This window comes from Martes martes (assembly GCF_963455335.1).
Source record: "Martes martes genome assembly, chromosome: 5".
Lineage (NCBI taxonomy): Eukaryota > Metazoa > Chordata > Mammalia > Carnivora > Mustelidae > Martes > Martes martes.
The window spans coordinates 118,442,401-118,468,162 of record NC_137892.1 but is presented as its reverse complement, the minus strand read 5'-3'; the positions used below and the strand labels follow the sequence as shown (position 1 = coordinate 118,468,162).

The following is a 25,762-nucleotide window of genomic DNA, read 5'->3' as shown; positions in this document are numbered from 1 at the left end:
CATCCCAGTTTGCCTGGATTTGTGAACATGTTATAGTCATTAGGGGTTCCTGAAGGGGTTCCCAGCATGCAGGACTTTGAGTTTTAAAATGGGAAAAGTGGGACCACCTGGGTGGCTCAGTCGTTGGGCATCTGCCTTCGGCTTGGGTCATGATCCTGGCGTCCTGGGATCGAGCCCCGCATCAGGCTCCCTGCTTGGTGGGAGGCCTGCTTCTCCCTCTCCCACTCCCCCTGCTTGTGTTCTCTCTCTTGCTGTGTCTCTCTCTGTCAGGAGTATGGATGGAATCTTAAAAAAAAAAGGGGGGGGGGACAAGTTGGTCACCCTCATTACAGGGTGTTCTTCAAAAAGGAACAGAACAGCCAAGCTTCACAGTTCCACATTCTCATTCCTCTTTCTGGGTATGGGAGTCCACCCCAGGGTCAAGGGTGTTCTGGGAAAGATGGTTCAAGGGAAAGAAACACTGAGTTGCATGAACCAGGAATTTAATGTGACCTCAAAAGGATAAACAAACAGGTAGCTCCAGGTTGACCTAGAAAAATCCAAGAACAGTTTTATGACATGGCCACAGAGAGAAGTCCAGGAGACGTGGTTTAGGTCTGCCCTCTGGCCCTGTGTAGCCTGGGGTAACTCAGTCCCCTTATCTGGCCCTCAGTTTCATCAGATAAAACATGAGAGTTGAATTGCTGGATGTGTCCGGATTTTTCCCGGACACCCTCCCAGCCCCCACTCCCCACACAGCACTGATAAAGCACACAACTGCAGAACAGCACCTTTCCAGCTCAGATGGAAAGTAAACCCATCTTCTGTTTCATGAGCAGCTAGCTCCAGCACGCCCCAAGACCCTCATAACAATACCAGCATTCATCTTACTCCAGCATCCTTCTCTTTGCTGTCCTTTGATGTTCAGAGAGCTGAGAACTCACGATGCTTTTTTTTTTAATGGCGATAACATGTTGACAAATCCAAATGAAATTCTATTTTGAGACCCAGCCTTTTGGTTACAAGTGGCTTCCTCCTTCTGATGTTGCCTTCACCCAGGGAGCTCACTTCTCAACTTTTTGTTTTCTTTGGAGAGACAAAGAGTCTCCCCAGCCACCCATTGCTGGATTCCTGTTAACCTTTCATTAAGCCGCTGACAGCTGGCTCCAGCTCTCCATGAGTTAGTTCAACACATTCCCATTTAAATGTGTCCCACCTGGCTTCATTAAGGTTCCTGCCAGGTTCTCCACTTGCGGCTTCCTCTGCAAATGCAAATAAGATTCTGAGTAAATAATATGGAGACAAGGGAAGATTGAGCTATAAAGGGGTTGGGATGGGAGAACCATCAAAACACTCAGGTCACCGTGGATTTGAGCAAACTGAAACCCATTTGGGACCCACGCAGGCCAATACTGCAGTTCTGTATGCACTAAATGTTAAACTAAGGCCCCGGTTGTGAAGTACAGGGTAGTGGTTAAGAGCGTGGAGTCCTTCCAGCCTGCTTCAAGGCCCTGCTCTGTCATGGGGGATTGGTCCATGCGACCTTGGGCAAGTTCCCTCACCTCTCTCTGCTTTGTTTTCTCAATGCCAAAAGCAGGAGTAATAAGCCTGTTTTGCTGGGCTGCTGGGAGGATTCAGTGAGAAATGGCCTTGAAACATAGTCAAGTACCTAGACCATAGCAAATGCTACTTAAGGATTGGATGTTATCTCTGATTTAGCCTAGAAAGACCAAGGTCAAGGTTGCAGAATTAGTTTGCCGTAAATCCTCAAGATTGGATTGTGGACCCACCATGTAAAAATCAATTGTAAGAACCACATCTCCATCAAAGTCCTTCCTTGTGCAAATGGAAAATCAACACTGATTCCATTCTGTTGCATTTCCCATGTGTGTTTCATCTCATTTAAATTTTTAAGCTGTCTAAGGGAAGCAATCTTCTCTCCTGGGCCCTAGATACTAGGAAGTTATTTGTACGTGGCTACCAATTCATCCTGATTGCATGGAGAGGGAAAGAGGAATTACTAGACCAACAGTCTCCTCTGACTGGGGAGTCTCAGCTTAAGATTTATGTATTTATTAATTCATCATTTGGTAAAACCCACACCCTGCCTCCTGGACTTTGGAGTCTCAGACTGGTTTCCTTGTTCTATCCTGTTGTCCTGGGTTGCCCAGGACGTTACTCTAAGTTGGAGTGGTAAGGCCGTCCAGTGGACACAGACATGTTCCACTCTGAACCGCACCGGCACTTCCCTAGCCTCACTCATCTGTGGTAGCTGCCTGGCCTCAGGCAGAGCCCAGGGGCTTCTTCCACACTATGGCTAGAAGTTGGGAGACAGGACTCTCTGATCTGCATTTAAAAAAGGAGATTTCTGCCACAGGTGGAGAACAAATTGGAGGGGGGAGGACTGAAGATGGGAAGTCCAACCCACACCAGCTTAAATGAGGGCTCTGATACCCACCTCCACCTGGACCTTTACCTCCTGCTGCAGGAAACTCCTGACTCTGTGCCACCACACCTGTCCCCACAGAGCCCTGGTTAAGGGAGAACCTTTTCTCAAAAAAGAAAATGTGAGCCAAAATGATGGTGAAGTTCTATATTGCTTCCGGCATTACTGATGAGACCCAGACCCAGGGTTGCTCCGACCATCCCTGGAGGGGGGCATGCACTCCGAAAGTTGGGCATAAACAGAGAGATGCAAATGCATAGGAGGCAAAGGCAACTAGGGTCAAAAAGGAACCCGAAATAGTGTCCCAGACGCAAGGCAATTTGGAGAGACACGAGATCCTCCTTCCCATATCTGGATAGCTGCCAGAGAGAAGAGAGATTACACATGTTCTGTGTAAACACAGTGAGTTCAGCTATGACCCATAAGCAGATGCTATCTGGAGACAGACCTTGTTTTAAATATTTCTAAGTCTCAGAACTGTCCTGAGATGGAATGATCTCCTTTAGATGTGGTAGTGAGCTCACCATCACCGAAGTTATTCAAGCACAGTCTGGAAGATCACTTAGCATGATGCTACCTGGGAGATTAAAGCACCTGGCAGAGAAGGTGCTAAAGGTCTCTAAAGTACTTCCACTTGTGAAATTAAAGCAAGACTGGACCATGACACCAGTGGAGTCGGTGGGGCTTTAAAAACAAAACAACACAAACAACACATTCTAAGACTTGTTTTGACAATTCCCACATCATATCCCCGTCCTCAATCCTGAGAAAAGGTGGCACATTAGAGCGTGAAAAGACCATCTTCGTCTTCTCTTCCATGCTGCATGTCACCAAAGTTGTTTTTACATTCTCCAACATTGTCTAGCCTGCGAGGAGAAAGGGGAGTCTGAGAATGGAAAATGCAATGACCAGAAAGAAATGGACGTTGCTCACTCACAACATCACTAACCACAGTTGTTAGAGTTCTGAAAAGGGCTCAGACTCCGTCCCGTCTAAGCCCCTTCATTCACACACGGGAAAACCGACACTGTAGGAGATAAAGGCTTTTGCCAGTCTATTCCAATAAGGGAATTAAACGTTTCTATATTAACAGAATATAAGATCAATATCACAATGTGTGTATGACTTTGGAAAGCTGCCTTGCTGAGTCTCAGTTTCCCTACTTGTTAATATTTATTTGGTAACAGATAATTTGGTATTGATGCAATTAAGGGAAGGCTACAGTCGTCAACAGAGTTTACACCACTTCTTTTCATTTCTTTCCCCAAAAGCTATAGAACAGGACAGATGTCCAAAATCTCTTTCCAGAGACGCTTCAAACTATTTAAAACAAAACAAAACTGTTCTGGTGGTCTAATATTGGGCAGAGGAACCAAACCCCAAGAATGATATTCTACATGTTTTTCATTTTCCACAGTGCCAACTCTCTTTCTCCATAAACTCCTGTTTAATAATGTCCTTTTAAAATGAATTGCCCAGAGTTGAACAAACAATTCTGAGCACAGAGGACAGAGGCATATCACCTTCTTTCTTTTGCACGCCATGCTTCTATTAATGCAACCTGCCTTTGTATTTATATTTAAGAGAAATATAACAGTGTTAACCAAGACAAAGGTTAATGTGAGTTAAATCCCACATCTTTTTCACCTCTAATGCCACACTTTTCTAACCCTTAATTTAAACTGAACACAAGCACAAGTCATTAAACCACTGAGTAGTATCTAATCATTTGTAACAGCTTGTACAGTCATTACAACAATCAGTCATGCAAGATGAATTACCTTGTGTGTTTCGAGAAACAACTGGTTTTCATGACTTTCCCTGAAAAGAGAAGGCCATGGGTAAGCAGGGTAGCCGTGCTAGAACATGTGAAATTCCGGGAAAGCCCAAAGCTGCCTTACCAAGAGCAGAGTTGGACCCAAGGTGAGAATTTAGGGGCTGGTTCTGGCAGACAAAGCCATTGCTTTTACTTCTTCGGGCCCCAAGGCAGTGCCCATCAGCATCTGTTCCCGTGTTGTTGGCAACAATGTTAAGCTGCTTCACTCTGACGTCTTTGGCCCACCCAGAGTTGAAGCACTCACTTGAGTTTTAAAACACTTCCTTATGAGACATACTCAGAAATTCCAAAACTGTATGAGGACCAGTGGCCTCTGCCTTTACAAAGGGCTTTGCAGGAAGGGTAATCGCAGGCTTCCTACTGAGTTCTGAATTTCCTTTGTCCGCGTTCACTAGGAACAGGTATTGAAACATGCAAGTTTCACTACTGTTGCGTGAAAGGGCCAAGATGGTTAGCAGTTCTATTTCCTCATTTACCACCTCAAAACAGTTTCTGTTAATGACTACAGAACAATTTTCCCCTGTTTTACAACAGAACCAGATGTCACATACCTCTACTTTGCATGACAACTATAAACCCGGTTCCATGACTCCTTTTTGCAGTGTGTTAAAACTTTTTTTTTGAAGAGGTGTGGGGGGGGGGCGGTGGGGAGGTGTAAGGTCATAGACAGATGGGGAATCTAATATGACTGTGGGCTCCACCCCCTGAGAAGTGCAGATCGGAACATGCAAGTACATTTGCACAGGATTCCAAGGGAATCCCTTTCCCCTGAGGTCTATCTGTGGAGCCCAGGTAAACAAAGCTTGCTTTAAGGCAAGAAGCCTGAGATCATTCATGGCTTTCTTCCTGGGGCAGTCCTAGCCAGAGCAGTGGGCTGGACCAGGGTTTCCTCCACCCTAAGACAATGATAATAATAGCATTTTTCACTTAAGGCAGTCATGAGGAGGAAAGGAGTTAGACACATCAGGAAACTAACAGCAGGACTGTCAGTGATTGAGTTTCCGGAAAAGTTCTCGCTTTTCTTTTCCAAAATAGAGACTCCATCAGGAAGATGATATGTGAAGGCTTTAGCATCCGGGGGGAGAATAAGTTTCCCTGTTATGGCCCTGACCAGGATGGAGTCAGTGATGGAAATGGGACTCTGGGGGAAGGAGACAGGGGCAGGAAGCAGAATCAGTCCACTCCCACATCCTTCTGGAGGCTCCCCAGTTCCGAAGGGCACCATCCCACCTGGGCCTGCCCTCCTTACCTTGAAGGAAAAGCGCCACAAGCAATGCCAACAGTACGAATCCCAGGGAGGGAGCGATGATCATTAGCAGGTCAGAGTTGATGATCATTTTTACCTGGTGAGACACAGGGATGGCGATTGGGCCAGTCCTTTCTGAACATTACCCCTGCATGATTTTCCTGTGCCAATCATACCTTCCACTCGCCAGCAGCTTCACTGCTTCCCCCTACCCTCAACTTTGCCTGATAGGGCTCAAGATAGAGGCAAAGCAGCCTTACAAATCAGAATTTTTTAAAAAGATCTTTGCAAATCTGGAACATTTACCCAGACCACCCAATTCGCCTGTCTTTGACATCAGGCATATGGGCTGCGGGGTTCAGGGGTCTGAAGGTAGGAAATCTGCCCAGTCCTGGGCAGCTCTCCTCACAGCTAATTTAGACCTCCGGAGGCAATAAGATTTGAGAGAAAAAGGAACTCAATTTCAAATTTTCTACAGCTCTGGTTCTCAAAGTATAGCCAGGGGACCCATGAGATCAAAATGATTTTCACGAACATTATTTGCCATTTTCACTGTCATTCTCATGAGATGGACAGTGGGGTCTTCCCCAAGGTGGCTTGACCAGTGATGTGCTGAGGTCATCCTTCCAATGTTAGAATATGTAAGCAGATGCGACATTCTCTCTGCTTCCCACACCCCCAGATAGTCGAGAGATTTGCAGAAACCTAAAACAATGCCACTAAGGCCATTTTTCTAATATGGTTTCATTGGGGAAAATATAGTTGTATTTCATGTTATTCATGTTCACGTGTCATGGATTTGTTTTGTTATTCTTGCTTTTAAATGAATTCATCAACATCGTTTTCAATTTCCGTTTTAATGTTTATGAGTATAAAGGGGTCCTGACACCAAATCGTTGGAAGAAGGCTGTTCAGGCAGCTCCTAGTTCCGGGGGGGGCCATGTCACCCCTGCTGCCCAGGCCACATCCATTTCCTCACCTGCCTGGCCCTTTCTCGGACACAGCAGCAAGGAGAGACAGCAATCTCCCTCTCAGGAGGGAGAAGGGAAGGAAGAAAGAAGGGATGCGGGGGGCCTTCCCTTTTCGCTTACAGGTGTCAATTCTGCCTGCAGTTTTTACTTAAAGCAGCTTGAATCACTTTGGTGACAATAAAAATTAATGAAGGGTACACTCAGCAACTAAGAAGGATGCTGGTGGCAAGTGTCGGTCCTGCAGGATGTCACTAATCCTGGGCCACACACGAGGCACACAGGATGATTTTTCTATGTTTTTGTATTTTTTATTTCTTTTTGTTTTTCAGAACGTCTGCACATAGAGAGGTAATGATAGGAATGTGATTTCTGCCAGGAGCACGAGGCACCAGCCTACAAATTGCTTAACTATTTCCCCTACCTACAGTTGCTGCTCAGATGTATCTGCCTCCTCAGTTCATTTCTGCAAACCTCTATTGTGGTAAAAAAATCAAAGTCATATGCTTCAAATACTTCTCAAAAATTTTACCTGTTCTGATTCAACTCCATTTTGCACAGGCATTTCTGTCTCCGTTGCTAGGAAGGAAGAAGATTGGGGGAGAAATGTTTATATTTCCTCTGGGGGAATAAAATACCACATCCTGCAACAGGCATTTCAAAGCTCATCTGGAATTTCAGTTGACATGTTTAATCTTTTAATCCCATCTTTCCTTTTTTGTATAATTTATTTACAACACATTTGTTTTGAGATGGTTTTACCTGAAGCTCACCCGCTATCCAACATTATCCCCCAGGAACATCTCCATTTTATAGATGGGTAGGACAGGGCATTAGACCAGCAAGCGACTGGGTCTAAATTTTCGGCTGGTGCCAGCAATGTGTCCGGGGTTTTTATCCAGCAAGAAAACATTCCGTCTATCAGTTAACAAATACTTATTAAGCATTTACCTGCTAGCTGTACTATCACCCTTGTTGACGAAACTTACAACTTAATGCAGAAAACCAAATTTAAGCAAATAAGGTGAAAAGTTGAAAAAATGTTAAAATTGTGCAACGTTCTGGGAATAAAGAATACAACGGTGCAACGTTCTAGAAATAAATAGTACAATAAATAGATATGGTTAGGGACATACCGCAAGGATGGCTGACCTGTTCTGGAGGAACAAGGGTAAATGTCCTTGAGAATGTAAATTTTAAGCTGAGACATGGACTCATTTATTTATAACTGATAGCTGAGTTCAACAAGCGAGACATACGGTGCTAAGCACTGTTCCAGGCACTAGGAATACTAAGATGAATTCAGCCCCCCTCCCCCACCATGAAATTCACAGTACATTAGAGAAGGCAGACCAGAAGCTCATCTCAGCCTCACAGGCCACTGGTGATGAAGGCGTGTGTGAGGTTGCCAGGGAGCGCAGGCAGAGGGAGAGGCACATAGCCCAACATCGTAGCTCAGTGAGAGCTGTTAGAATCAAACTCCTTGAGGACAGTGTCCCTCTCTGCTTCCTCAACAGGGGGACCCTAACACTGCCTGGCACACACTCGGTGCTCAATAAGTGTTTGTTGAATGACTAACATTCATGAGCTGAATTAAGATTGTGTTAGAATTAGCAAAGAAAGATGGTAAAGGCCTTTTAGGTAGGGCAGCATCAGCAAAGCCATGGAAGTGTGAACCAGTGTGGTTCCGTGTGGAACGGCAGGCAGCTGTGAAGGCAGAAGATGAGTGGGAGGGGGGATGGCAGGGATGACCACAGAGATGGGCAGGAACCAGTCAGGGAAGGCCTTTGTTTCATGCTGGTAAGTGTCTGTTTAATTCTGTAAGCAGTGGGAAACCGCAGAAACATTTTAAGCGTGCTATGGTCCAGTTAAGAGGATAAGGAAATAGCCAAGATGAGAAGATCAATTATCCTCTGATGCCAGGTCTGAAATTCAGAGCTAACAGAAATGAAGGGAGAGAGGCAGATTCTAGAAATGCTTGGAAGGGAGATCAAGAGGATGTGGACACTGAACATGGGGGTGAGAAAGAACCAAGTCTTAGATAACTCACAGATTCCTTCTTGAGACTCTGAGCCATTGCCCCACTGTCTGCCAAGATTGGACACAGCAGAAGCAGAAGGGTCCGTCCCGGGGACACAGACGCCAAGCTCAAATTCACAGTCATGGCATAAGGCACCCAAGAGACACACACAAACACCAGTCACCTCACACGCAGTTGATGGATTTGAATCTGAATCAAACTCTGGGGAAGGTTGCAGTTGCAGATACTGATTCCGGAGTCATCAGTCTCCAGGGAGCAGTTAAAAATCTTCTGAATGTAAAAGAAATCCAAGGGTCACGTGTCCAGAGAGAAAAGAGCAGGGATCCTAAGAAACCCCAGCTCCCGAAAGGTGGACAGAGAAGGCAGGGAAAAGAGAGAAACAAACAGCAGAGAGCACAAGTGAAACCAGGGTCACATAAGCCAGGACAGGAGAAAATGCCTAGAAAGGACATGAAGTCATATGGACAATAAAACCTGCCTAAAGAAACAGAACATAACGCCACGCATATACAAGGCCTGAGTAAAACAAGAATCAAGGTGAATAATTACTGAAATTGATCATTGTTTCTCCCAAGCTTCTTTGCACTCCAGGTGTAAGAAAAATGTGATGGGTTTTCTAAAGCTCATAATTTGGTACAAGAGAGCTTATTTGTTCGACAGGGAAAGTGACTTGTTGAATGCCTACAAGCATAAAACTCTGAGGGGAAAATTCAGCGTGTTTTCATATCCTACAACTCAGTTATTGTTGTTTTTCTCTCCGCTATTATTCCCTAGAGCTGGAAATTACAGGTAAGAATTCAAAACTCCTACCCCTGTTCTGTCAAAATCCTATAGTATTACAATCATTTGTGATAGATAAGACCGAAATTGAAACCATCAAAGAGAAAAGCCAGCCTAGGTCAGTGTTGTCAGAGCTAATCTGTATTTTGAATTGGAATTGTCTAATAGGACAGACATTTTGCAAACACAAACACTACTAAGGGATACCGAGCACTACTTCCTCCCCCCCCTTCCTCTTCCTCCTCCTCTTCCTTTTCTTCCTCTTCTTCCTCCTCCTCCTCCTCCTCTCCCTCCTCCTTCTCTTCCTCCTCTTCCTCTTCTTCTTCTGAAAATGCCAAAAGCCCGAGTGGGAAGCGCTCCAAAGCGACAGTGTTAGACACTGAAGAGCGGCAAGGAACACAAGTGGATGGCGATGTTTGATCCTTGCCAAACAGCAATGCTAGCAGCTGGGGGGTGGGGCAGACAAGCGAAGACTACTCGTCTCCTGGTCTTCTGTGCTATCTTGGCCCTGACATTCTTAAGACCCTGAACCCTTAAACAAGCACATCCAGGCAAAGGCAGGACTGCCCCATACCCCAAACTTGCACAAAAAGCAATTCTGGGAGAGGGGAACTATGGTAGGTTGAATAGTGTCCTATACAAATGCATGAGCCCTCAGAACCCCCGACTGTGGACTTTTAGAAGTAGGGCAACTTTGCAGATGTAATTAGTTTGAGGATATTGAGATGAAACCATCCTAGATTTAAGATAGGTCCTAAATCCAATGGCAGGTGTCCTTATAAGGAGAGAAGATGCAGAGAGACACACACACACACACAAAGGCCACAGAAATACAGGCAGAGATCAAAGGGATGTAGCCTCAAGGCAGGGAATCCTGGGGGCACCAGAAGCCTCTTCCCTTAGAGCCTTTAGAGAGAGCATGGCCCCCCTGACACCTCAATTTTAGGGCTTCTGACCTCCAGAACTGTAAAATAATACATTTGCATTGTTTCGCACCTCTACATTCCGGTAAATATTTACGGCATCCCTGGGAAATTCATACAGAGACACAGACTCTGTATAGGCTCGTGGTCATTAAGATCTTCCATGGGAAACTCAGCCTTGTGGAATGGGCACAAGGAATGCAGGGAAGATTGACCTTTCATTTAAATGTTTTTTGTACACTTAGTACCTTCACCATATATATGTCTTCTATCTAAAAGAAATTAATTAACATGTAATAACAATAAAGAATCTTCAACCTAACTACACTTTTCCCAGGTCTATGGACTCACCAATACTTCTGATTAATATTAGATTTGCCTACAGGGTGAGAACGTATTTACATTTAAAAAAAAAAACCCAAATATGGACTCTCTAAGCAGAGTTCTCATTGTAAATTAGTAAATTGGCTTTCTGGTTTAATTTTAGGCTCTTGATTGAGTTCTTGATAAGCATGGATACTCCAGCAAAATGGAATTCCTACAAAACTTAACCCCAGACCTTGAGCTCTGTGAGGCTGCCCCTGGGCCTCCCCTACCCTTCACTGTCACTGAGTATCTGTATGCTCCACATTTCTCGGCTGGGTGACCTCGGGCATGACATTTCCTCTCTCTGAGCCACAGTTTATTCATCTGAAAATGATGGTATTGCACAACTGATCTCCTATGTCCTTTTTATCCTTTATATTTCTGGATGCCTTTTTACAAAAAATTTGAATGACCCAAGAAAATGATCATCTCACAGTAATTTTTTAAAAAGGATTTGAAGCTATACTTACATAGGAAATGAATATGTAAATATTTAAGAAACACACCCATACCTCTTCCTCCACAAAGAAAATTTAAAAATACTGAAAGACTAAATACATCTGACTTTGAGTGGAAATATTATAGGCAATTAAAATTTTTATCAGTACTCCTGTATACTTTCTAAATCTTCTCAAATGAGAAAATTTTAACTGTAGAATATATACCATGTGTTAATCATTGAAACTTGGCAAGATGCCTGAGTCAAGAGCCAACTCTTGTAGCATTTTTCTGAAACAACTCCACAGTGCCCGTCTAAGTGAAACTTTGAAGACTGCTGTTAGAAACCCATTAACTCACAACTAAAGAAGAGCTAGGGGATGCTATTGGTAAAAGACACACCCCTAGATATAAGAGTCTGGCATGCAAAGATGTTCAGGATATGTATATACTTTTTTAAAGATTACTTATTTATTTATTTATTTGACACAGAGAGATATCATAAGTAGGCAGAGAGGCAGACAGGGGTGAGGGGAGCAGGCTCCCTGCTGAGCAGAGAGCCCGATTCGGGGCTCAATCCCAGGACCCTGAGATCATGACCTGAGCTGAAGGCAGAGGCTTAACCCACTGAGCCAACCAGGCGCCCCTGTATATATTTTTTTTTACTTTTTTTTTTTTTGATTGGTTTTAAAGAATGAATGCATGTAAAAACTGGGAAAATCCAAGTAGAGTTTGTAGACTTGTTAATTGTATGGTGTCAATGTCAATTTCCTACTTTAACCGTGTGCTATAGTTATGTAAGATGTTGGGGGGAAGCTGGAGGAATGTAAAGATTTCTCTGTACTATTTTTGCAAGTTTGTGTTGAGTCTAAAATTGTCTCAAAACAAAAAGCTTTTTAAAAGTGGTTTAAATACCAGCATGGTTCAATCTAATATATGCATGACACACAGTGGCTTTGCAATAAAGATTTGTTAAACAAAAATTGTTGAATAAATGTTAAAACAAATTTCAAAATGATTTTGTAAAAAAATTTAAAATTTTTGTAAAAAATAACGATAGATGTTACTATGTCATTAGAAAAAGAAAATGATCCAGAGTGCCTGGGTGGCTCAGTCGGTTAAGCATCAGGCTCTTGGTTTCAGCTCAGGTCATGATCTCAGGGTCCTGGAATTGAGCCTCACGTTGGACTCCAAGCTATGCCTAGAGCCTGCTTCGGATTCTCTCTCTCCCTCTTCCTCGCTCTCTCTCTCTCTCTCTCTAAAAATAAATATTTTTTAAAAAAGAAAAAGAAAATGATCTGAAAGGATATAGCCCATACTGTTAGAGCAATTATTTCTTCTTCTTGGTCATTTGGGGTGAGGAGTTGGGGAGAATGTTTGGAATGCAAGGAAATTCACTTTCTACTGTTTTACTGTTTTCTTTGACAAGAGCAAGTACTTATTTTATAATATAAAAAAATTAAGGATAAATGTGAAAACAATAACATAAAAACACTCACTTTACCTTTAAAGAACTTATAATCCAGTAGGGTAGGAAGCAGTTTTCAGTGCCTGTGCTGGATGAGCCCTGTTGAAATAGACTCACACTGAGTCTATTTCTAAAGAACGTGTCCTGTGTCTGGGTGGTGTAGATCAAGGGTTGGCAAACTACGGCCTGAAGGTCAAATCCACTCCGATGCCTGATTTTTGTACAGCCTGAGAGCTTAGAATCATTTCTATATTTTTTAGTGGTTGAGAAAAAAACAAAATACAAATAACTCCTAACACATGTAAACTACAGGCAATTCATAGTTCCACGTCCACCGATGAAGTTTTATTGGAGCACTGCAGTAGCCATCTGTTCACTTTACCTCAGTCTGGTTTTGCATAAAAGGGCCAAGCTGAGTAGTTGAGACCAACAGCATGGCTTGTAAGGCCTAAAACAGGTACGTCTCACCTTTACAGGAAAAGTTTGCTGACTTCTGGTGTAGTTATCAGAGCATGATTTTAATCTTAAAACCTTCAGACCTTCAGGCCCTAAGGTGATGAGACTTCCCCTTCAAGGTGATTATGCCTAAGTTAGGAGACTCGAACCCACCCACTGAAATAAAACTATGTGCTCTGGGCAGATCTGGAATGGCATTGAATTTTTAGATAAGAAAAGCTTTTAAAATCCATTTTGAATATCACCGCTGTTCCCATCCCACTGGGCAGAAATTGCCTTCAAAATTACTTGGTACTCCCTGTCAAAATCAATTTATTGAGCACTACAGTGTGCCTGACATAGTGATAAGCACTTCATGTAAATGATCTCATTTAATGCTTATACTATCCATTCTACAGATGTATAAACTGAGGCTGAAAGAGTTTAAATCACTCACTTTAAAGTAACACACATAATAAAAGGAAATTTGAACCCAACTCTGAATGACTCAAAAAATCAAGTTTATAGCCACTCCGAGAGAAAAGATAAAGAGCATATTAAAATCCTGTTTGAAAATACAGACTCTCTCACCAGTGGGCTTCATGCCAGAAATGAACTGGAAATAAAAGCACTCTATCTTCTCTGTGGGTACATTTAAAACTGATATTACATATTTTGACTCACCATTAAATTCATAGACACAAGGACTCAACTATCTCTACTTTTAAAACAAATTTAGTTCTGATATAAGTCAACTCAATGATACAATCTTAACACAATCATAGGATTTTTAAAAGTGACAGCCTGAGGTCTTCAGTGGTTCTTTCCTGGCTTATGCTGCCCCTCACTGGACGACAGGTGCTATGGTCTTAAATAATCCGAAGGAAAGAAAAAAGATGCCCAAATCCGTCAAAGTGTTTTAGACTTGAAAAGAATTAGACATTATCTCCTCTGATACCCCTCTTTTTTATCATCACCAAGAGAAAAATTAAAATCTAGAGACAGTTTCATTTACTCAAGATTTCACACCAATGAGTAACAAAGGAAATGACTAGAACCCATATTTTCTGAACGTGCCTGGCAGCACTCACGCAGATCTGGAATTTCCAAAAGTCTTTTGAAAATAGAAACACACATTTGACTTCACAGACTTCCCTTAAATTTCAGAGACCACTGAATGTTTTTAATATGAGCAATGATCAAAAAGAGCACTATGTACTTAAATAAATCAATATTTATCTCCAAGAGTCAGATGTTCTTTAGCACCAGGGGCAAAATTGGGTGAGGACTTTTTTTTTTTTTTTTTCCAAATCCGGAAGGGAACAGAGACCAAAATGTTTTGGCATTCAATGTGGTTCCTAAAGCAGGAGGAACGGTAAGATGAGTTCACGTTTTATGCTGATGAGATAACAGAAGGAAACCTGGGACTGTAGAACACCATTACTTAAGACTCACTGACCCTGGGTGGCTCAGTGGGTTGGGCCTCTGCCTTCGGCTTGGGTCATGGTCCCAGGGTCCTGGGATCAAGCCCCACATTGGGCTTTCTGCTCGGCAGGGAGTCTGCTTTCCTCTCTTTCTCTGCCTGCCTCTCTGCCTCCTTGTGATCTCTTTCTCTCTGTTGAGTGAATAGATTTAAAAAAAAAAAAAAAAAAGACTTATGGAGTTCCAAACTTGGCCTCAAGATTCCACTGCCTCTCAGGATTCCCCACCAACAAAAACATCATCATTGTGAGAACCCAGAGCTGTCACCTCAGGCTTCTGCTCTCACGTGCCAATATCTGAGGGTCTCACTGAGGCATAGATGAGACCCCATCCCTAAGCTTTCCCCCACGAAATCGTCTCTGAAGGGCAATGTCTGTATGGCTCTTCCTACACCCAGATGATCAATAAATCTTGATTGAGGGAGATCGCAAAGTCCTCATTTGACCAAGAACCCTCAGAAGTATTAACAACAACAAGAAAAATAATAATAAACAGACACCATATACCAAGCACTAAACCATACTGCATGCCAGGTACAATGAGAAGGACTTCCACGTTTGATCTCAAAAAATGCTCTGCAGGAAATGCCATTATTGTGCTCACTGCACCGTGAGAATCCTATGGCCTAGAGATGTCAGGTGACTTGCTCAAGTCACATAGCTAGGAGAGGAAAGAGCAAATCTCAGAGCCAGGGTTATCTACCTGCAGAGCCCAAGCTCTTATCCTCTGAGCTCTAGAGCCTTTGGAAAACATGGCAAGCGCTCACACACACGTGCTATGGAAAGATCAGTACTGGAGTGAATGATCTTGCTACGTGGTAGCGATCCATTTGGAATCTAATCTTTGGCTGCTTTGGTGGGTGCAGTTTCTGGAAAGGAGAGTCTAACCATTATTATTGGTGGTGATGATGATGAGCACCAGGTAAGCAGCTCGAAGTGCACAAAACACTTTCACACTTATTATCACTTTTGAACTTCAAAATAATCTACTGATGGAGCCCTCAGGTGGCTCAGTTGGTTAAGCATCTGCGTTCAGCTCAGGTCATGATCTCAGGGTCCTGGGATGGATCCCCGCATCGGGCTCTCTGCTCAGCGGGGAGCCTGCTTCTCCGTCTCTCTCTGCTATTCCTCCTGTTCATGCTTTCTCTCTCTCAAATAAATAAATGAAGTCTTTTTTAAAAGTATTTTTAAAAAATAAATCTGCTGAGGTAAGTAAACTTGGACAGAATTATTGCAAGAGGAGGAACCTGAAACTCAGGTCCCACATCTTACCCAAGCCTGCATAGCTAGTAACAATTGCTAGTAAATGGTAAAGCTCTGCTCAGTGGCATCATAACCAGCCAGGGTTACCTGAGGCATGGTTATTGTTGATTGAAAACTTTTCCCAGTTATATCTGCTTCCACGCTCCATGTCTGCCCCCTCGCCCCACCCGATGCGCACCCCCCGCCCCCGCATTGTGCTTCTGAGCATCCCAGGGTTCAACAGGCTGCCAGGGCTAGGACTCTTGCCAATGGGTATCAGTACCTTTAGCCAATGACTTGATCACAGTGGGAGAACAGATGCTTCACCTCCTCCTAGAACTTGCTGAGGTGTGCCATTTATCCTACCCACTGGGAGACCAGAGATCTCTCCTGTGCCTAGCTCTGTGTCAGAGGAACATTATGGTCTGCAGAGTGTCATCCAGCTCCCTTGGTTTTCCAGCAACGAGGACCCATCTTAGGGCCGACTCCAGGTTCTGTTTCAGTGGCTGGCACCTTCCTTCTACTTCACTCTATTTGCTTTCCAAGGCCATACCTCTCTTACAGCTTGGCAACCCTCTTTGTTCTTATTTGGTTGACCTTTCTGAAGGTGAGCAGTTAGAGGTTAGAATTACACAGATTCAATCCCAACTTTATTAATGAAAAAATATCATTTGTACAGTTGGTAGAATAGAAATACTATTGTGAGAAGAATCATGAGAATCCATTCTTTGTCCTTTGCCTTTATCCCCAGACTGCCGGCCGACCCGCTGATTCGAGCCTGTGTACAGTGTGGCCATGAGAGATAAAACAAATCGGCTAATGCCTCGCAAAAAAATGTTGACTTTGAAATCAACTGCATCCAATTTCTTTCCTCCTAACAACGGCATTTGTGAGTGAAAATGAGCTTTGCTTCATTCCCCTGCCTTCCTCTGTTCCTTCTGCTGAACTTGGACTGAAAATGGTAATCCCCCTACAATTTCTTTGTGTCCTTGACCAACCGAGGACCCAGAAAAATGTCAAGTTTTGACATGGTTCAATTTTGCCTTTAATAAAATAGCACAGTGTAGGGGAAAGAGCTCTGCTTTGAGAGCCAGAAAAGAGTCCTACCTGGGGCCTCATTCCCACTTCTCTTTGAACTTTTTTATGCCTCTCTGCCTCAGTTTCCTTCTATGCAGAACAAGGAGTGTGCACTACACCAGCAAATCCTAAATGCCTTCTTGGGGCCAGGGATGGGCTAGCTTCAAAACAGTCTCCTGAAGAAGTTTGTTAAGCAAACAGTTTCTTGGACTCACACCCAGAGGTCCTAATTCTGCAAGCCTTGGGTAGACTAGAGCAATCCATACTTTTACTAAGTATCCTGTGTTTCCAGACCATAGCCAAGTCTAGTAAACATGGACTGGATGACCAAAAAAGTTGAAGGTCTTGGTTCCTCAGTGTTCTCCTGTTCCCCTGGGAAGTCAACATGAGATCAGATGGCTCCACACCTTCATTTATTCTAGCCTCATTCCCTTTTCTCTTCCCTCCATTTCTAGACCAAACCCTACCTCCCTCGTGTTTGACTGATCCCCTTCTCCTACACCAGGACCACCCTTGCTCTATTCACTCTCCCCTTTTCTAAATTATTCATCCTCAAATCCCTTGAAAGAACACCTAACATTCATTCTGTAACAGTTTGGACTTATTCTTTAATATCTTGGACTTCAGTAACTCCACCCATAGAGCTAACGCTGTTCTCCTAACGGTCCCCCTGTCACAGTTCACAGCCACCTAAGTGCTCATCCTATTTGACTGGCATTCTGAATTTCCTAATATTGGGTGACTCCCTCCATTACCTTTGTCAGCCCAGCCCTCTCTGCACTCCTGCTCTCCTGGATCCCTTCCTACTTTTGTTGTCTCCCTCTCTGCCTCCTCGCCCGGTGTAGTTGTTAGTTTACAAGCTTCCGCCTCTTCATTTCCCTTTTCATCTCACACAGTATCTTTAGGGGATTCCGCAGGAGTTTCAATTACCCCGTGCTAATGAGACAATATAATAAAATGCCTAAGAGCTCAGTTTCAAGAGCCAAGAGACCCAGGTTCAAACTCTGGAAAAAAAATTTTTGAAGCTTATTTTATTTATTTGGGGGGTTAGAAGAGGGACAGAGGGAAAGGGAGAGAACCAGACTCCCCAATGAGCGAGTGTGGAGCCTGACCAGGGCTTGATTCCAGGACCCTGAGATCAGGACCTGAGTGGAAATCAAGAGTCGGACACTTAACTGACTGAGCCACCCGGGTTCCCCCCGGGCAAATTTCTTAATGTCTCCAAACTTGAGTCACTTTCCTTTATAATGGACATAATAATAGAATTTTTCTCACAGATCCAGACAATGCCTCACAATAAGACAATATACCCAGGCTTGGTATATAATAAGCACTCAGTAAGTATCATTTACTATCAGTGTTTCCCCAAATTATATCTACAGCCCTGAACTGTCCCTTATGAGATAATATGTATTAAAGTATTGGTTAAGTAGCAAGTTCCTGTTCAGCAATTATGTGAATCATAGGAATTATTATTTGATCAGAGGTCTTTCATCAAAGACCCCCATCCCCACCCCATCCGTAAGTCAGCCCAGCCCCACATTTCCAAGGGGCTCTTTGAACTCCAGCTCTCCCAAACAGATTTCACTCTTCCTCCTGGGGTTCCTTACTAGTTAACCTGTCACATCGATCTAATCTCCCAAGTACAGAGAATCCATCATCCTTCATTCTTACTTCGGTGACCAAAACCTCTCGATCTCAACTCCGAAGTGGCTCTGACTCTGTCGCCTCTCATAGCTATGGGTGCCATCATTCTAGTCTAGACACTCATCCCTGGCCTGAATTATTGCAGGAGACTCCTGGGTAGTCTCCTTGCCCCTAGGCTTGCTCTCACTCATATACCTTCCACACTCTAACCAGAGCAATGTCTCCTAAAGCAGAATTGGAAATGTCATTCCCTACCCAGAAAACATGAATCGTTCCTTATCATCCTGGAATAAAAACCTAAATTCTTCAGCCTATCAGTCAAGTCCTTTAAGAACCTAGACCATACCTTGCTTCCTGTCTCTACTAGATTAAACTAGACTATTAGACAATCTCCAAAGATTTCCTGCTCTTAACAAGTCCCCATCTCTTTGCTCGTGCCATTCTACCTGCCTGTTCACCCTTCCCTGCACAAAGAAATGCTCTCATCCAGGAAGAAAAACTTTCCATACTTCTATCCCAAAACAAAACCCACTGGGTGATTGTTTGCTAGGCACAGCGTGTCCCTCCCACTAAAGTGTGACCCCTGTGGAGCAGATGTCACAACTTTTTTATTCCTGTGCCATGTATAGAGAGGCTGCTCAGTCAGCCATGTTTAATTAATGACAGATTTGAAAGGCTTTTACCAAAAATCATGTTACCTATTTCCATGTATCCAAACCAAATGCCAAGACAAAGACAGAAAATCTCACGTCCAACCACTTTGTCCTCTGAGAACCCTTTGACTCCATGGAAAGGTCAGTTTGCCCTGGAGCGTGAAGCTTGGGATGACTTTGTAAAATGGAAAGGTACAGTAATAGAACAGATCTTTCTAAAAGCATTGCCTCCCCATTCTCTCACCCTCCTACCCTGGGACCATAAAAAAAAATTACTATAAAACTCTTAAGAGAGGGAAAATATTATTATCAAAGCATGTTCATGGGGTGCCTGGGTGGGTCAGTTGTTAAGCGTCTGCCTTCAGCTCAGGTCCCGATCCCGGGGTCCTGGGATCAAGCTCCACATCAGGCTCCTTGCTCAGTGGGAAGCCTACTTCTCCCTCTCCCACTCCCCCTGCTTGCATCCCCTATCTCTCTGTCCCTTTCTCTGTCAAATAAATAAATAAAATCTTTAAAAAAAAGCATGTTCTTTTATTTTCTAATTTTATTGGATTGATAGCAAAGTCCTCATGCATATATAGGTGCCTTAAATTTGAAACTTTTCTGCAGCTTTGACTTCATGCTGGTGATGGGTATAATGCTCCATCTAGGGGCTGAGAAAAAGTGAATCCTAATACTTTAGGAGCAAAAATGAAATCTCCCCTTGGGGAAGCTCCATTGAGAGACAGTGGCTGCTAGTCCTCAAACGAAGGCCAGCTATACATGGAATCAGGAGAACTGGCCTCTGGTCTCATCTCTCTTCCCAGGTCCCTGCAAGGCCTCTCCACTTACGAGCCTTTCCTAGATCTTATTTTCCCATCTTCTCAGTTTTCCGGTTTTCCACAGAAAACACCCCTCCCCAGGAGTTCATGAACACAAGTTTAAAATCCTGAAACCTGGGTGTGAGTCTCAGCTCTTCTCCTATCTAGCTGTGTGATCTTGGGCAAGTCATTCCACATCTCTGAGCATCATTTCTAGGCAGCCTTAGAGTGGATGTGAGGATTTGCCAGCCTGGGTGGGGCCTCTTCTAATGATGTCTGCAACAAATGCCTGAAAAGTGGAGGGGGCACTGAAGCAGGAGATACATCCCTGGAGTTGTCTTATAAAAGGTATAACATGAATCTGGAAGCTCTCCTATGACACACTCAACTACAGCTCTTTTTCCAGCATGACTCGGTTTCCAAGCCTACATTATAGAGTGGAGCCTCCCTAGACTGAACAATGTGAGAGGGACAAAAGCCAAGGGGCAGAAGATGAACAGTGTCCAGAATGAAACCAATAATTGGGAAATCTGAGGGCCCATGTAAAGGGACTCAGTGAAGAGCTTTCAAAATCTCAGATTTCCTCCATCCGTGAGTAGAGAATGACTACTGTGATATTTTAAAAGCTTTTCTAACTTCCCCAGGTTTGTAATTTTGTCACTCATTGGCTGTTTCCCTGGTATGGTTAGCAGTTTAAAAAAAAAAAAAAATCCTTAAACCAAAAAGTGTCTGTGTACTTATAAGGAAGAGCAAGCCAGCTGGGAGCTGGTAGCAGCGGCCTCTTGTCACCTGCTGGAGTGGCCTACAGATGAAGGTGTGTGAGTAGGAAAAGCAGAAGAGGTGGAAAGAAAAGAGGAAATAGGTGTCTGGCAGGATGACTATCATTTACTAGCCACTAGTCTGTCTCATGCATTTCTTCACTGAACATTCCTATGAACTAAGCATTCCTATTATCTTCACTATACATTTTGAGGAAACTGAAATTTAGGAAAGGATAAAATAAGTAATTCACCTGAGGTTCTGAAAAAACAAACAAACAAACAAACAAAACAAAACCCCCAAAGAGTGCCTCCATACACACACAAAATGGCAGAGCTGAGATAGAAGCCTGAGACTTGAGACCCTGTGGTGAGCTCTCAGTTCCCACTCAATGCTACCTGGTTGACAGTGAGGGGGAAAGACTAGGAAGAAAAGATCAGAGATGTTACTGAGGCAGTAGAAGGACCTGAGGCATAGTCAACGGAAGACTTGATCCCAGGCTAATTGATGACATCTTCATGGTCCTTCCCTAGTTAGAGACTAGATCCTAACGGAACAATCTGGGACCATTTCACACATTCCTGCTGCCAAGAAAAGCAATGAAATTAACCCTCAGGCTGGACAGAATGACTTGAGTTCCTAAGCACCTGGAGGGGTCAGAGCTTGTATTCCTCGAACAGACTCTCTTTAGCTGAGGGGAGACACCTATGAGTGTTTTTATTGTTGTTGTTTGTGTTTGAATTATGGTTCTGAACCATCTGGAGTTTTGCACCATTCCTGGAGAATCTCAAGAAATGTCCTAGACTTTCCCTCTGAAAAAAAATGTGTGTGCACATATACACACAGAATGATAAATATAATTTCACGGGGTTCATACCCTTTAGCCCATCCATAGACACTCCACCCAGGAGCCCATGGACATAGTTTAAAATCCCTGAGGTCTAGGTGTGATTCCCAACTCTCCCTCTCCCAGCTGTGTGATCGTGGGCAAGTCACTCCACATCTCTGAACTCCATTCTAGGGAGCCATGGAGTGAGGATGAAGAATTGTCACTCTGAGTAATGCTAATTTTAGGGAATAATAATTTTGACCAGATCTTCTTAAAGGATTTAAACCAGCCCGCATTTATGGAAGGCTTGCCATCCAAAATTACATGAAGAAATGAGGAGGGAGTCAGGGATATTTAGCAAAGGGAAAAAACCCACAGAAACATGTGGGCTCCGAAATGAGTTGAAACCATTTTCATGGGGATGAAGAAGTAGGATTCATTCTGAATTATTCTGTAAGTGGCTCCAGCGGAGGGTACTGGGTCTGGGTGGGGCGTGGTGGAGCGGGAAGCCACTCAGCATGGTATCAGAGTGGCATCACAGTTGAACAGACACAGGTTACACTGAGGCTGTCATTCACCAGTTAAGTTAATAACCGTCACGGGCTCTGAAACGGAGGTGACAATGGTACCCATCTCCTAGGATTTTGTGAAAAGTCAAATGAAGTAATGCGCTTAACACACACGGTGTTAAAACAGAGACTTCAGTGGATGGCAGCTTCTTTAATAACATCTCTGACCCTCCATTTCTTTGTCTGTAAAAGGGGGATATTCTCTGTACCCGATCAGAAGGCCACTGTGAGATTTAAACCAGAAAATGCACACAAAACACCCGACCTACAGCACCTGATACATAATTGAGTCCTCAGCAGGTGGAAAGTGCAATGATGATTACAAAGTTTTCGTGACAAAAATCAATGGGAAGAGAGGAGGGTAAAGGAAATGAACATAACCTTTTATTTCAAAATGGAAGGTGAGGCAAAAATAAATAAATAAATAAATATATATATGTGTGTGTGTGTGTATATTCATACATATATATATATGTATGTATATGCACGGACTCAGAGCTAGACTTCCTGCATCTGCACCTGAGAGCAATGTGGCTTGGGAAAGTTGCACAAAATAGGGATATAAGCATCAGCTAAAAAGGAATTGAATGAAGTGACCCATGAGAAGAGCTTGGCTCCACACCAGCATGTAACATGCGTTCAATAAGTCCTGGTTTCTTCCATAACAACTAAAGGTAACACAGAGATAGACCTTCTTATAAAAAGCTCCTCTTCAGCAGAGTAGGTGAGTGTTCTCTTTCCTCCGGGATTTATCAAGGAAGAGAGAAATGAAATCACCAGGGATATTATAGAAGAGGGTAAAACATCAAGATGACCTCTTGTTCCCTTGCAATTCAGTGTAAGATAGTCTGAGTTTAAATGGAATGAATGAAAACATTTTGAAAAGTCCTTGCCTACCCTCCATGATTTTTCTACTTGCTACCTTCCCTTCTGCCAGAAAATAGCCCCCCACCTTTACCCCATGCCATGGACAAAGAAGGTTTGGAACTTGGGCATCTAGCTTCCCTTCAATTCACAACAACTAGTCCAGATTTTCTGTCTTGCTGCTGGACAAGGTAGCACATGCCAAAGCTTTTCAACATGAGATCAGCCTTGCATTTCATCTTGACTTATAGTCTTCCTTCAAAACGTATCCCCCCTCCACTCACTCTTATCTGTCCCCTCCGATTGTGTCTTCTGAGCCTTTGCGAGTGATGTCCCATTGCCTCCTTCACAGAGCTAAAGAACTACCATTTTCTGGCTAGTAAACATATAGAAAGATGCTCAAACTCTCTGTTAATCAGAACAGCAAAAGCATAAGATGACATTTTTTCCTTGGGAGATTAAAAAAAAATTAAACAAATGGTCATATCAAGTGTAGGAAGGATGTAGGAGGGCAGACACTCTCTGGATGGGAAAATAAATTGGCAAGGCCTTTCCAGAAGACAATTTTGCAATGGCTATTGAATTTGAAAGTGGACATTTCTTTCATCCTAACATTTCTCCTTCTGGTCACCCCACTAGTGAGAGAAACACCGGCATAGACACTTAAGGCAACTCTCACATACAAGGATGACCCCTGCAAACTACTTATGGTAATGAGCTATTTGAACAACCTCAATGTCCCTTAGTGGGCAATGATACTCTAAGTGTCCATAGTATAAAATACCATACAGCAATTTAACACAATGAAGCAAATCTACATGGATTGGAGAAGAAACTGGTCCAACATATAACATCAAATGAATAAAACAAAATGCAGAAGGCTGCGTACACTGGGACAGAATTTTTTTAAAAATCCACACACAAAACGAAGCTGAACTTTTTCTATATCTATACACACACATAAGCAAATAGAAAAAGATCTGAAGAATGCTCATTTTCAACTAATAGCAATGATTATCTCAGAGGAAGGACTGGGATTCAAGACAGGGAGCCAAAGAGAATTGTTTTCTACTCTTTTTATGTCTCCCTAACAAAAATACATTAGTGCAGTATTTGGGCAATCTACCACAAATTACTAATATATTTTTTTAAATGAATGAATGATTTTCTGGCACTTCTACCTTCAAGACAGAAGCAGCTAAGGAAGAAGGGGAATCCCAGCAGAGGGGTTTCAGAAATGAGGCAGAGGAGGGAAGAAGCCAGCTCGGAAGATGTTAGCACATTTCACTTTCATCCTAGCCTGTGGGAAGACAGAGGGTGTGACCACAATGGAACCAAAAGAGCTGAATCCCAAGAAAAGCAGACAGATGACAGATCAGATTGTTCCCACGGCCAAAGACAAAACCAAGCAGGAGCACGGCCCCTTACCTCCTGTCTGAGGAAAAGTCACTGGGTCACTCATTTCCCACATGGAGGTCTGGGATGTTGACTGGAGAAACCAGGCTTCAGACTCTGAAGAAAAAAAAAAAAAAAAAAGGAAAAGAGAAAACAAACTTAGTAAATACCTCTCCTTTTTTATTTTTGGTGCGTCACTGTCCCCTAAACTAACTTCTGTCATAAAAAATAAAAGAAAGCCAATGTTTACTGAGCATGTAGTACATGTCAGACAGTGTTCTAAGTGATCTCCATGCATCCTCTCATTTAACCCTCAGAAAGAGACAAGGATGGGTGTTGTTATTAGTCCCATTTTACCAATGTGGAAGCCAAGGCCCAGAGAGAAAAAATAACTTTCCCAGAGTCACACAACAGATAAGAAGCAGGACTTATGCCCAGGCACTGTGACTCCAGAGCACACACAGGACCCCCCATCATACTACCGCCCATACTACTGTACTAACGTAAGAATTGATTGATTTTTTTTATACTCCATAGATGTCTGCTTCCTTCTACTTTATTATAACCCCATAAGTAATATCTTCCACTTGAGGCACTCAGCCGTAGCCATTATATGCATGAAGTTATACAGCTCTCCAACTCACCTGGGAAGGAACCGAGGCCAGAGACCCCTGGCAAAAAGGAGTAGAAGAGGGAGCCAAGGCTGGGCAGTTCTCTCTGGCAGCCCCATGGATGTGAATCATGCCTTATCTTTAGGGTAGTCTCTGCCCTTGGGCCCTAGTAAATACCTAAAGAAGGCTTGAGGGATGGATGAAAGGTCCCATGTATGAAAGAATTCTCCCTCTACTACAGAAAGCCAGTGAGACAAGTGAGGATATCCCTCAAAGGGATCTACAGAGATCCTTGTGCTTGGAATTAGGATGAGACAGCTAAGCACTACCTCGCCTAAACCGGAAAGGCAAATCTTCCAGAGAGTGCTACCATGAAGAATTGCTCAAAAACAAATCAAGGTCAGTCCCAATCTCTCTCCCTCTCTTTCTCTCTCTCTCCCTGGCCCCCTTTCTCTCAAAGCCACAAGAGTGAATGAGCCACAAATATTGTCCAGTTTGTCCTAGGTGGGGTTCATGGCACACAGGACCCAAAAGTCAACCCTAATCATCTGATTCAACAATACTTTACTCTCCTCAGTGTAAGAAATGAGGAAAAGAAAAAGAAATTGTCCACGTACCTTTGGATGTCAGCAAGGCAGTGCTTCCAGAAGTCACCTCAGTGTTTCTCTCAGGGTCTCTGGAGAGAAAGAAAGTTTCTGACTCTGGAAGAGAAAAAAAGTTCAGTAAAAGGGAGCAAAAAATAAGTGTTTGTGCCGAGTGCTGGGATTCGGGCCTATTTTTATAGTTTTCCTGTGTGCTTTTTTATGTATTTCAGGTTTTCTTCAAGGATTCCAAGTAATTTTTAGGATCAAGGGGAGAAAACTACAAATATTATATTTTAAGATGATTATTTTAAAGGCCAAAAGAAT

At 43.2% G+C, this 25,762-nt stretch overlaps 1 protein-coding gene across 1 annotated transcript in view; it reads right to left on the bottom strand.

Annotated features, from left to right (window-relative positions):
* Window positions 1-467: 467 nt before the first annotated feature.
* The window catches only part of TIMD4 (T cell immunoglobulin and mucin domain containing 4), a gene marked incomplete at its 5' end in the record, with an annotated part of 34,799 nt that continues 9,504 nt past the window's right edge, over window positions 468-25,762 (bottom strand). Inside the window, 6 exon segments of the mRNA XM_080804806.1 lie at window positions 468-3,291; window positions 4,207-4,246; window positions 5,512-5,605; window positions 7,009-7,055; window positions 24,277-24,360; window positions 25,472-25,555. Of these exon segments, the coding sequence (XP_080660932.1) occupies window positions 3,207-3,291; window positions 4,207-4,246; window positions 5,512-5,605; window positions 7,009-7,055; window positions 24,277-24,360; window positions 25,472-25,555 (434 nt within the window). The 3' untranslated portion in view covers window positions 468-3,206.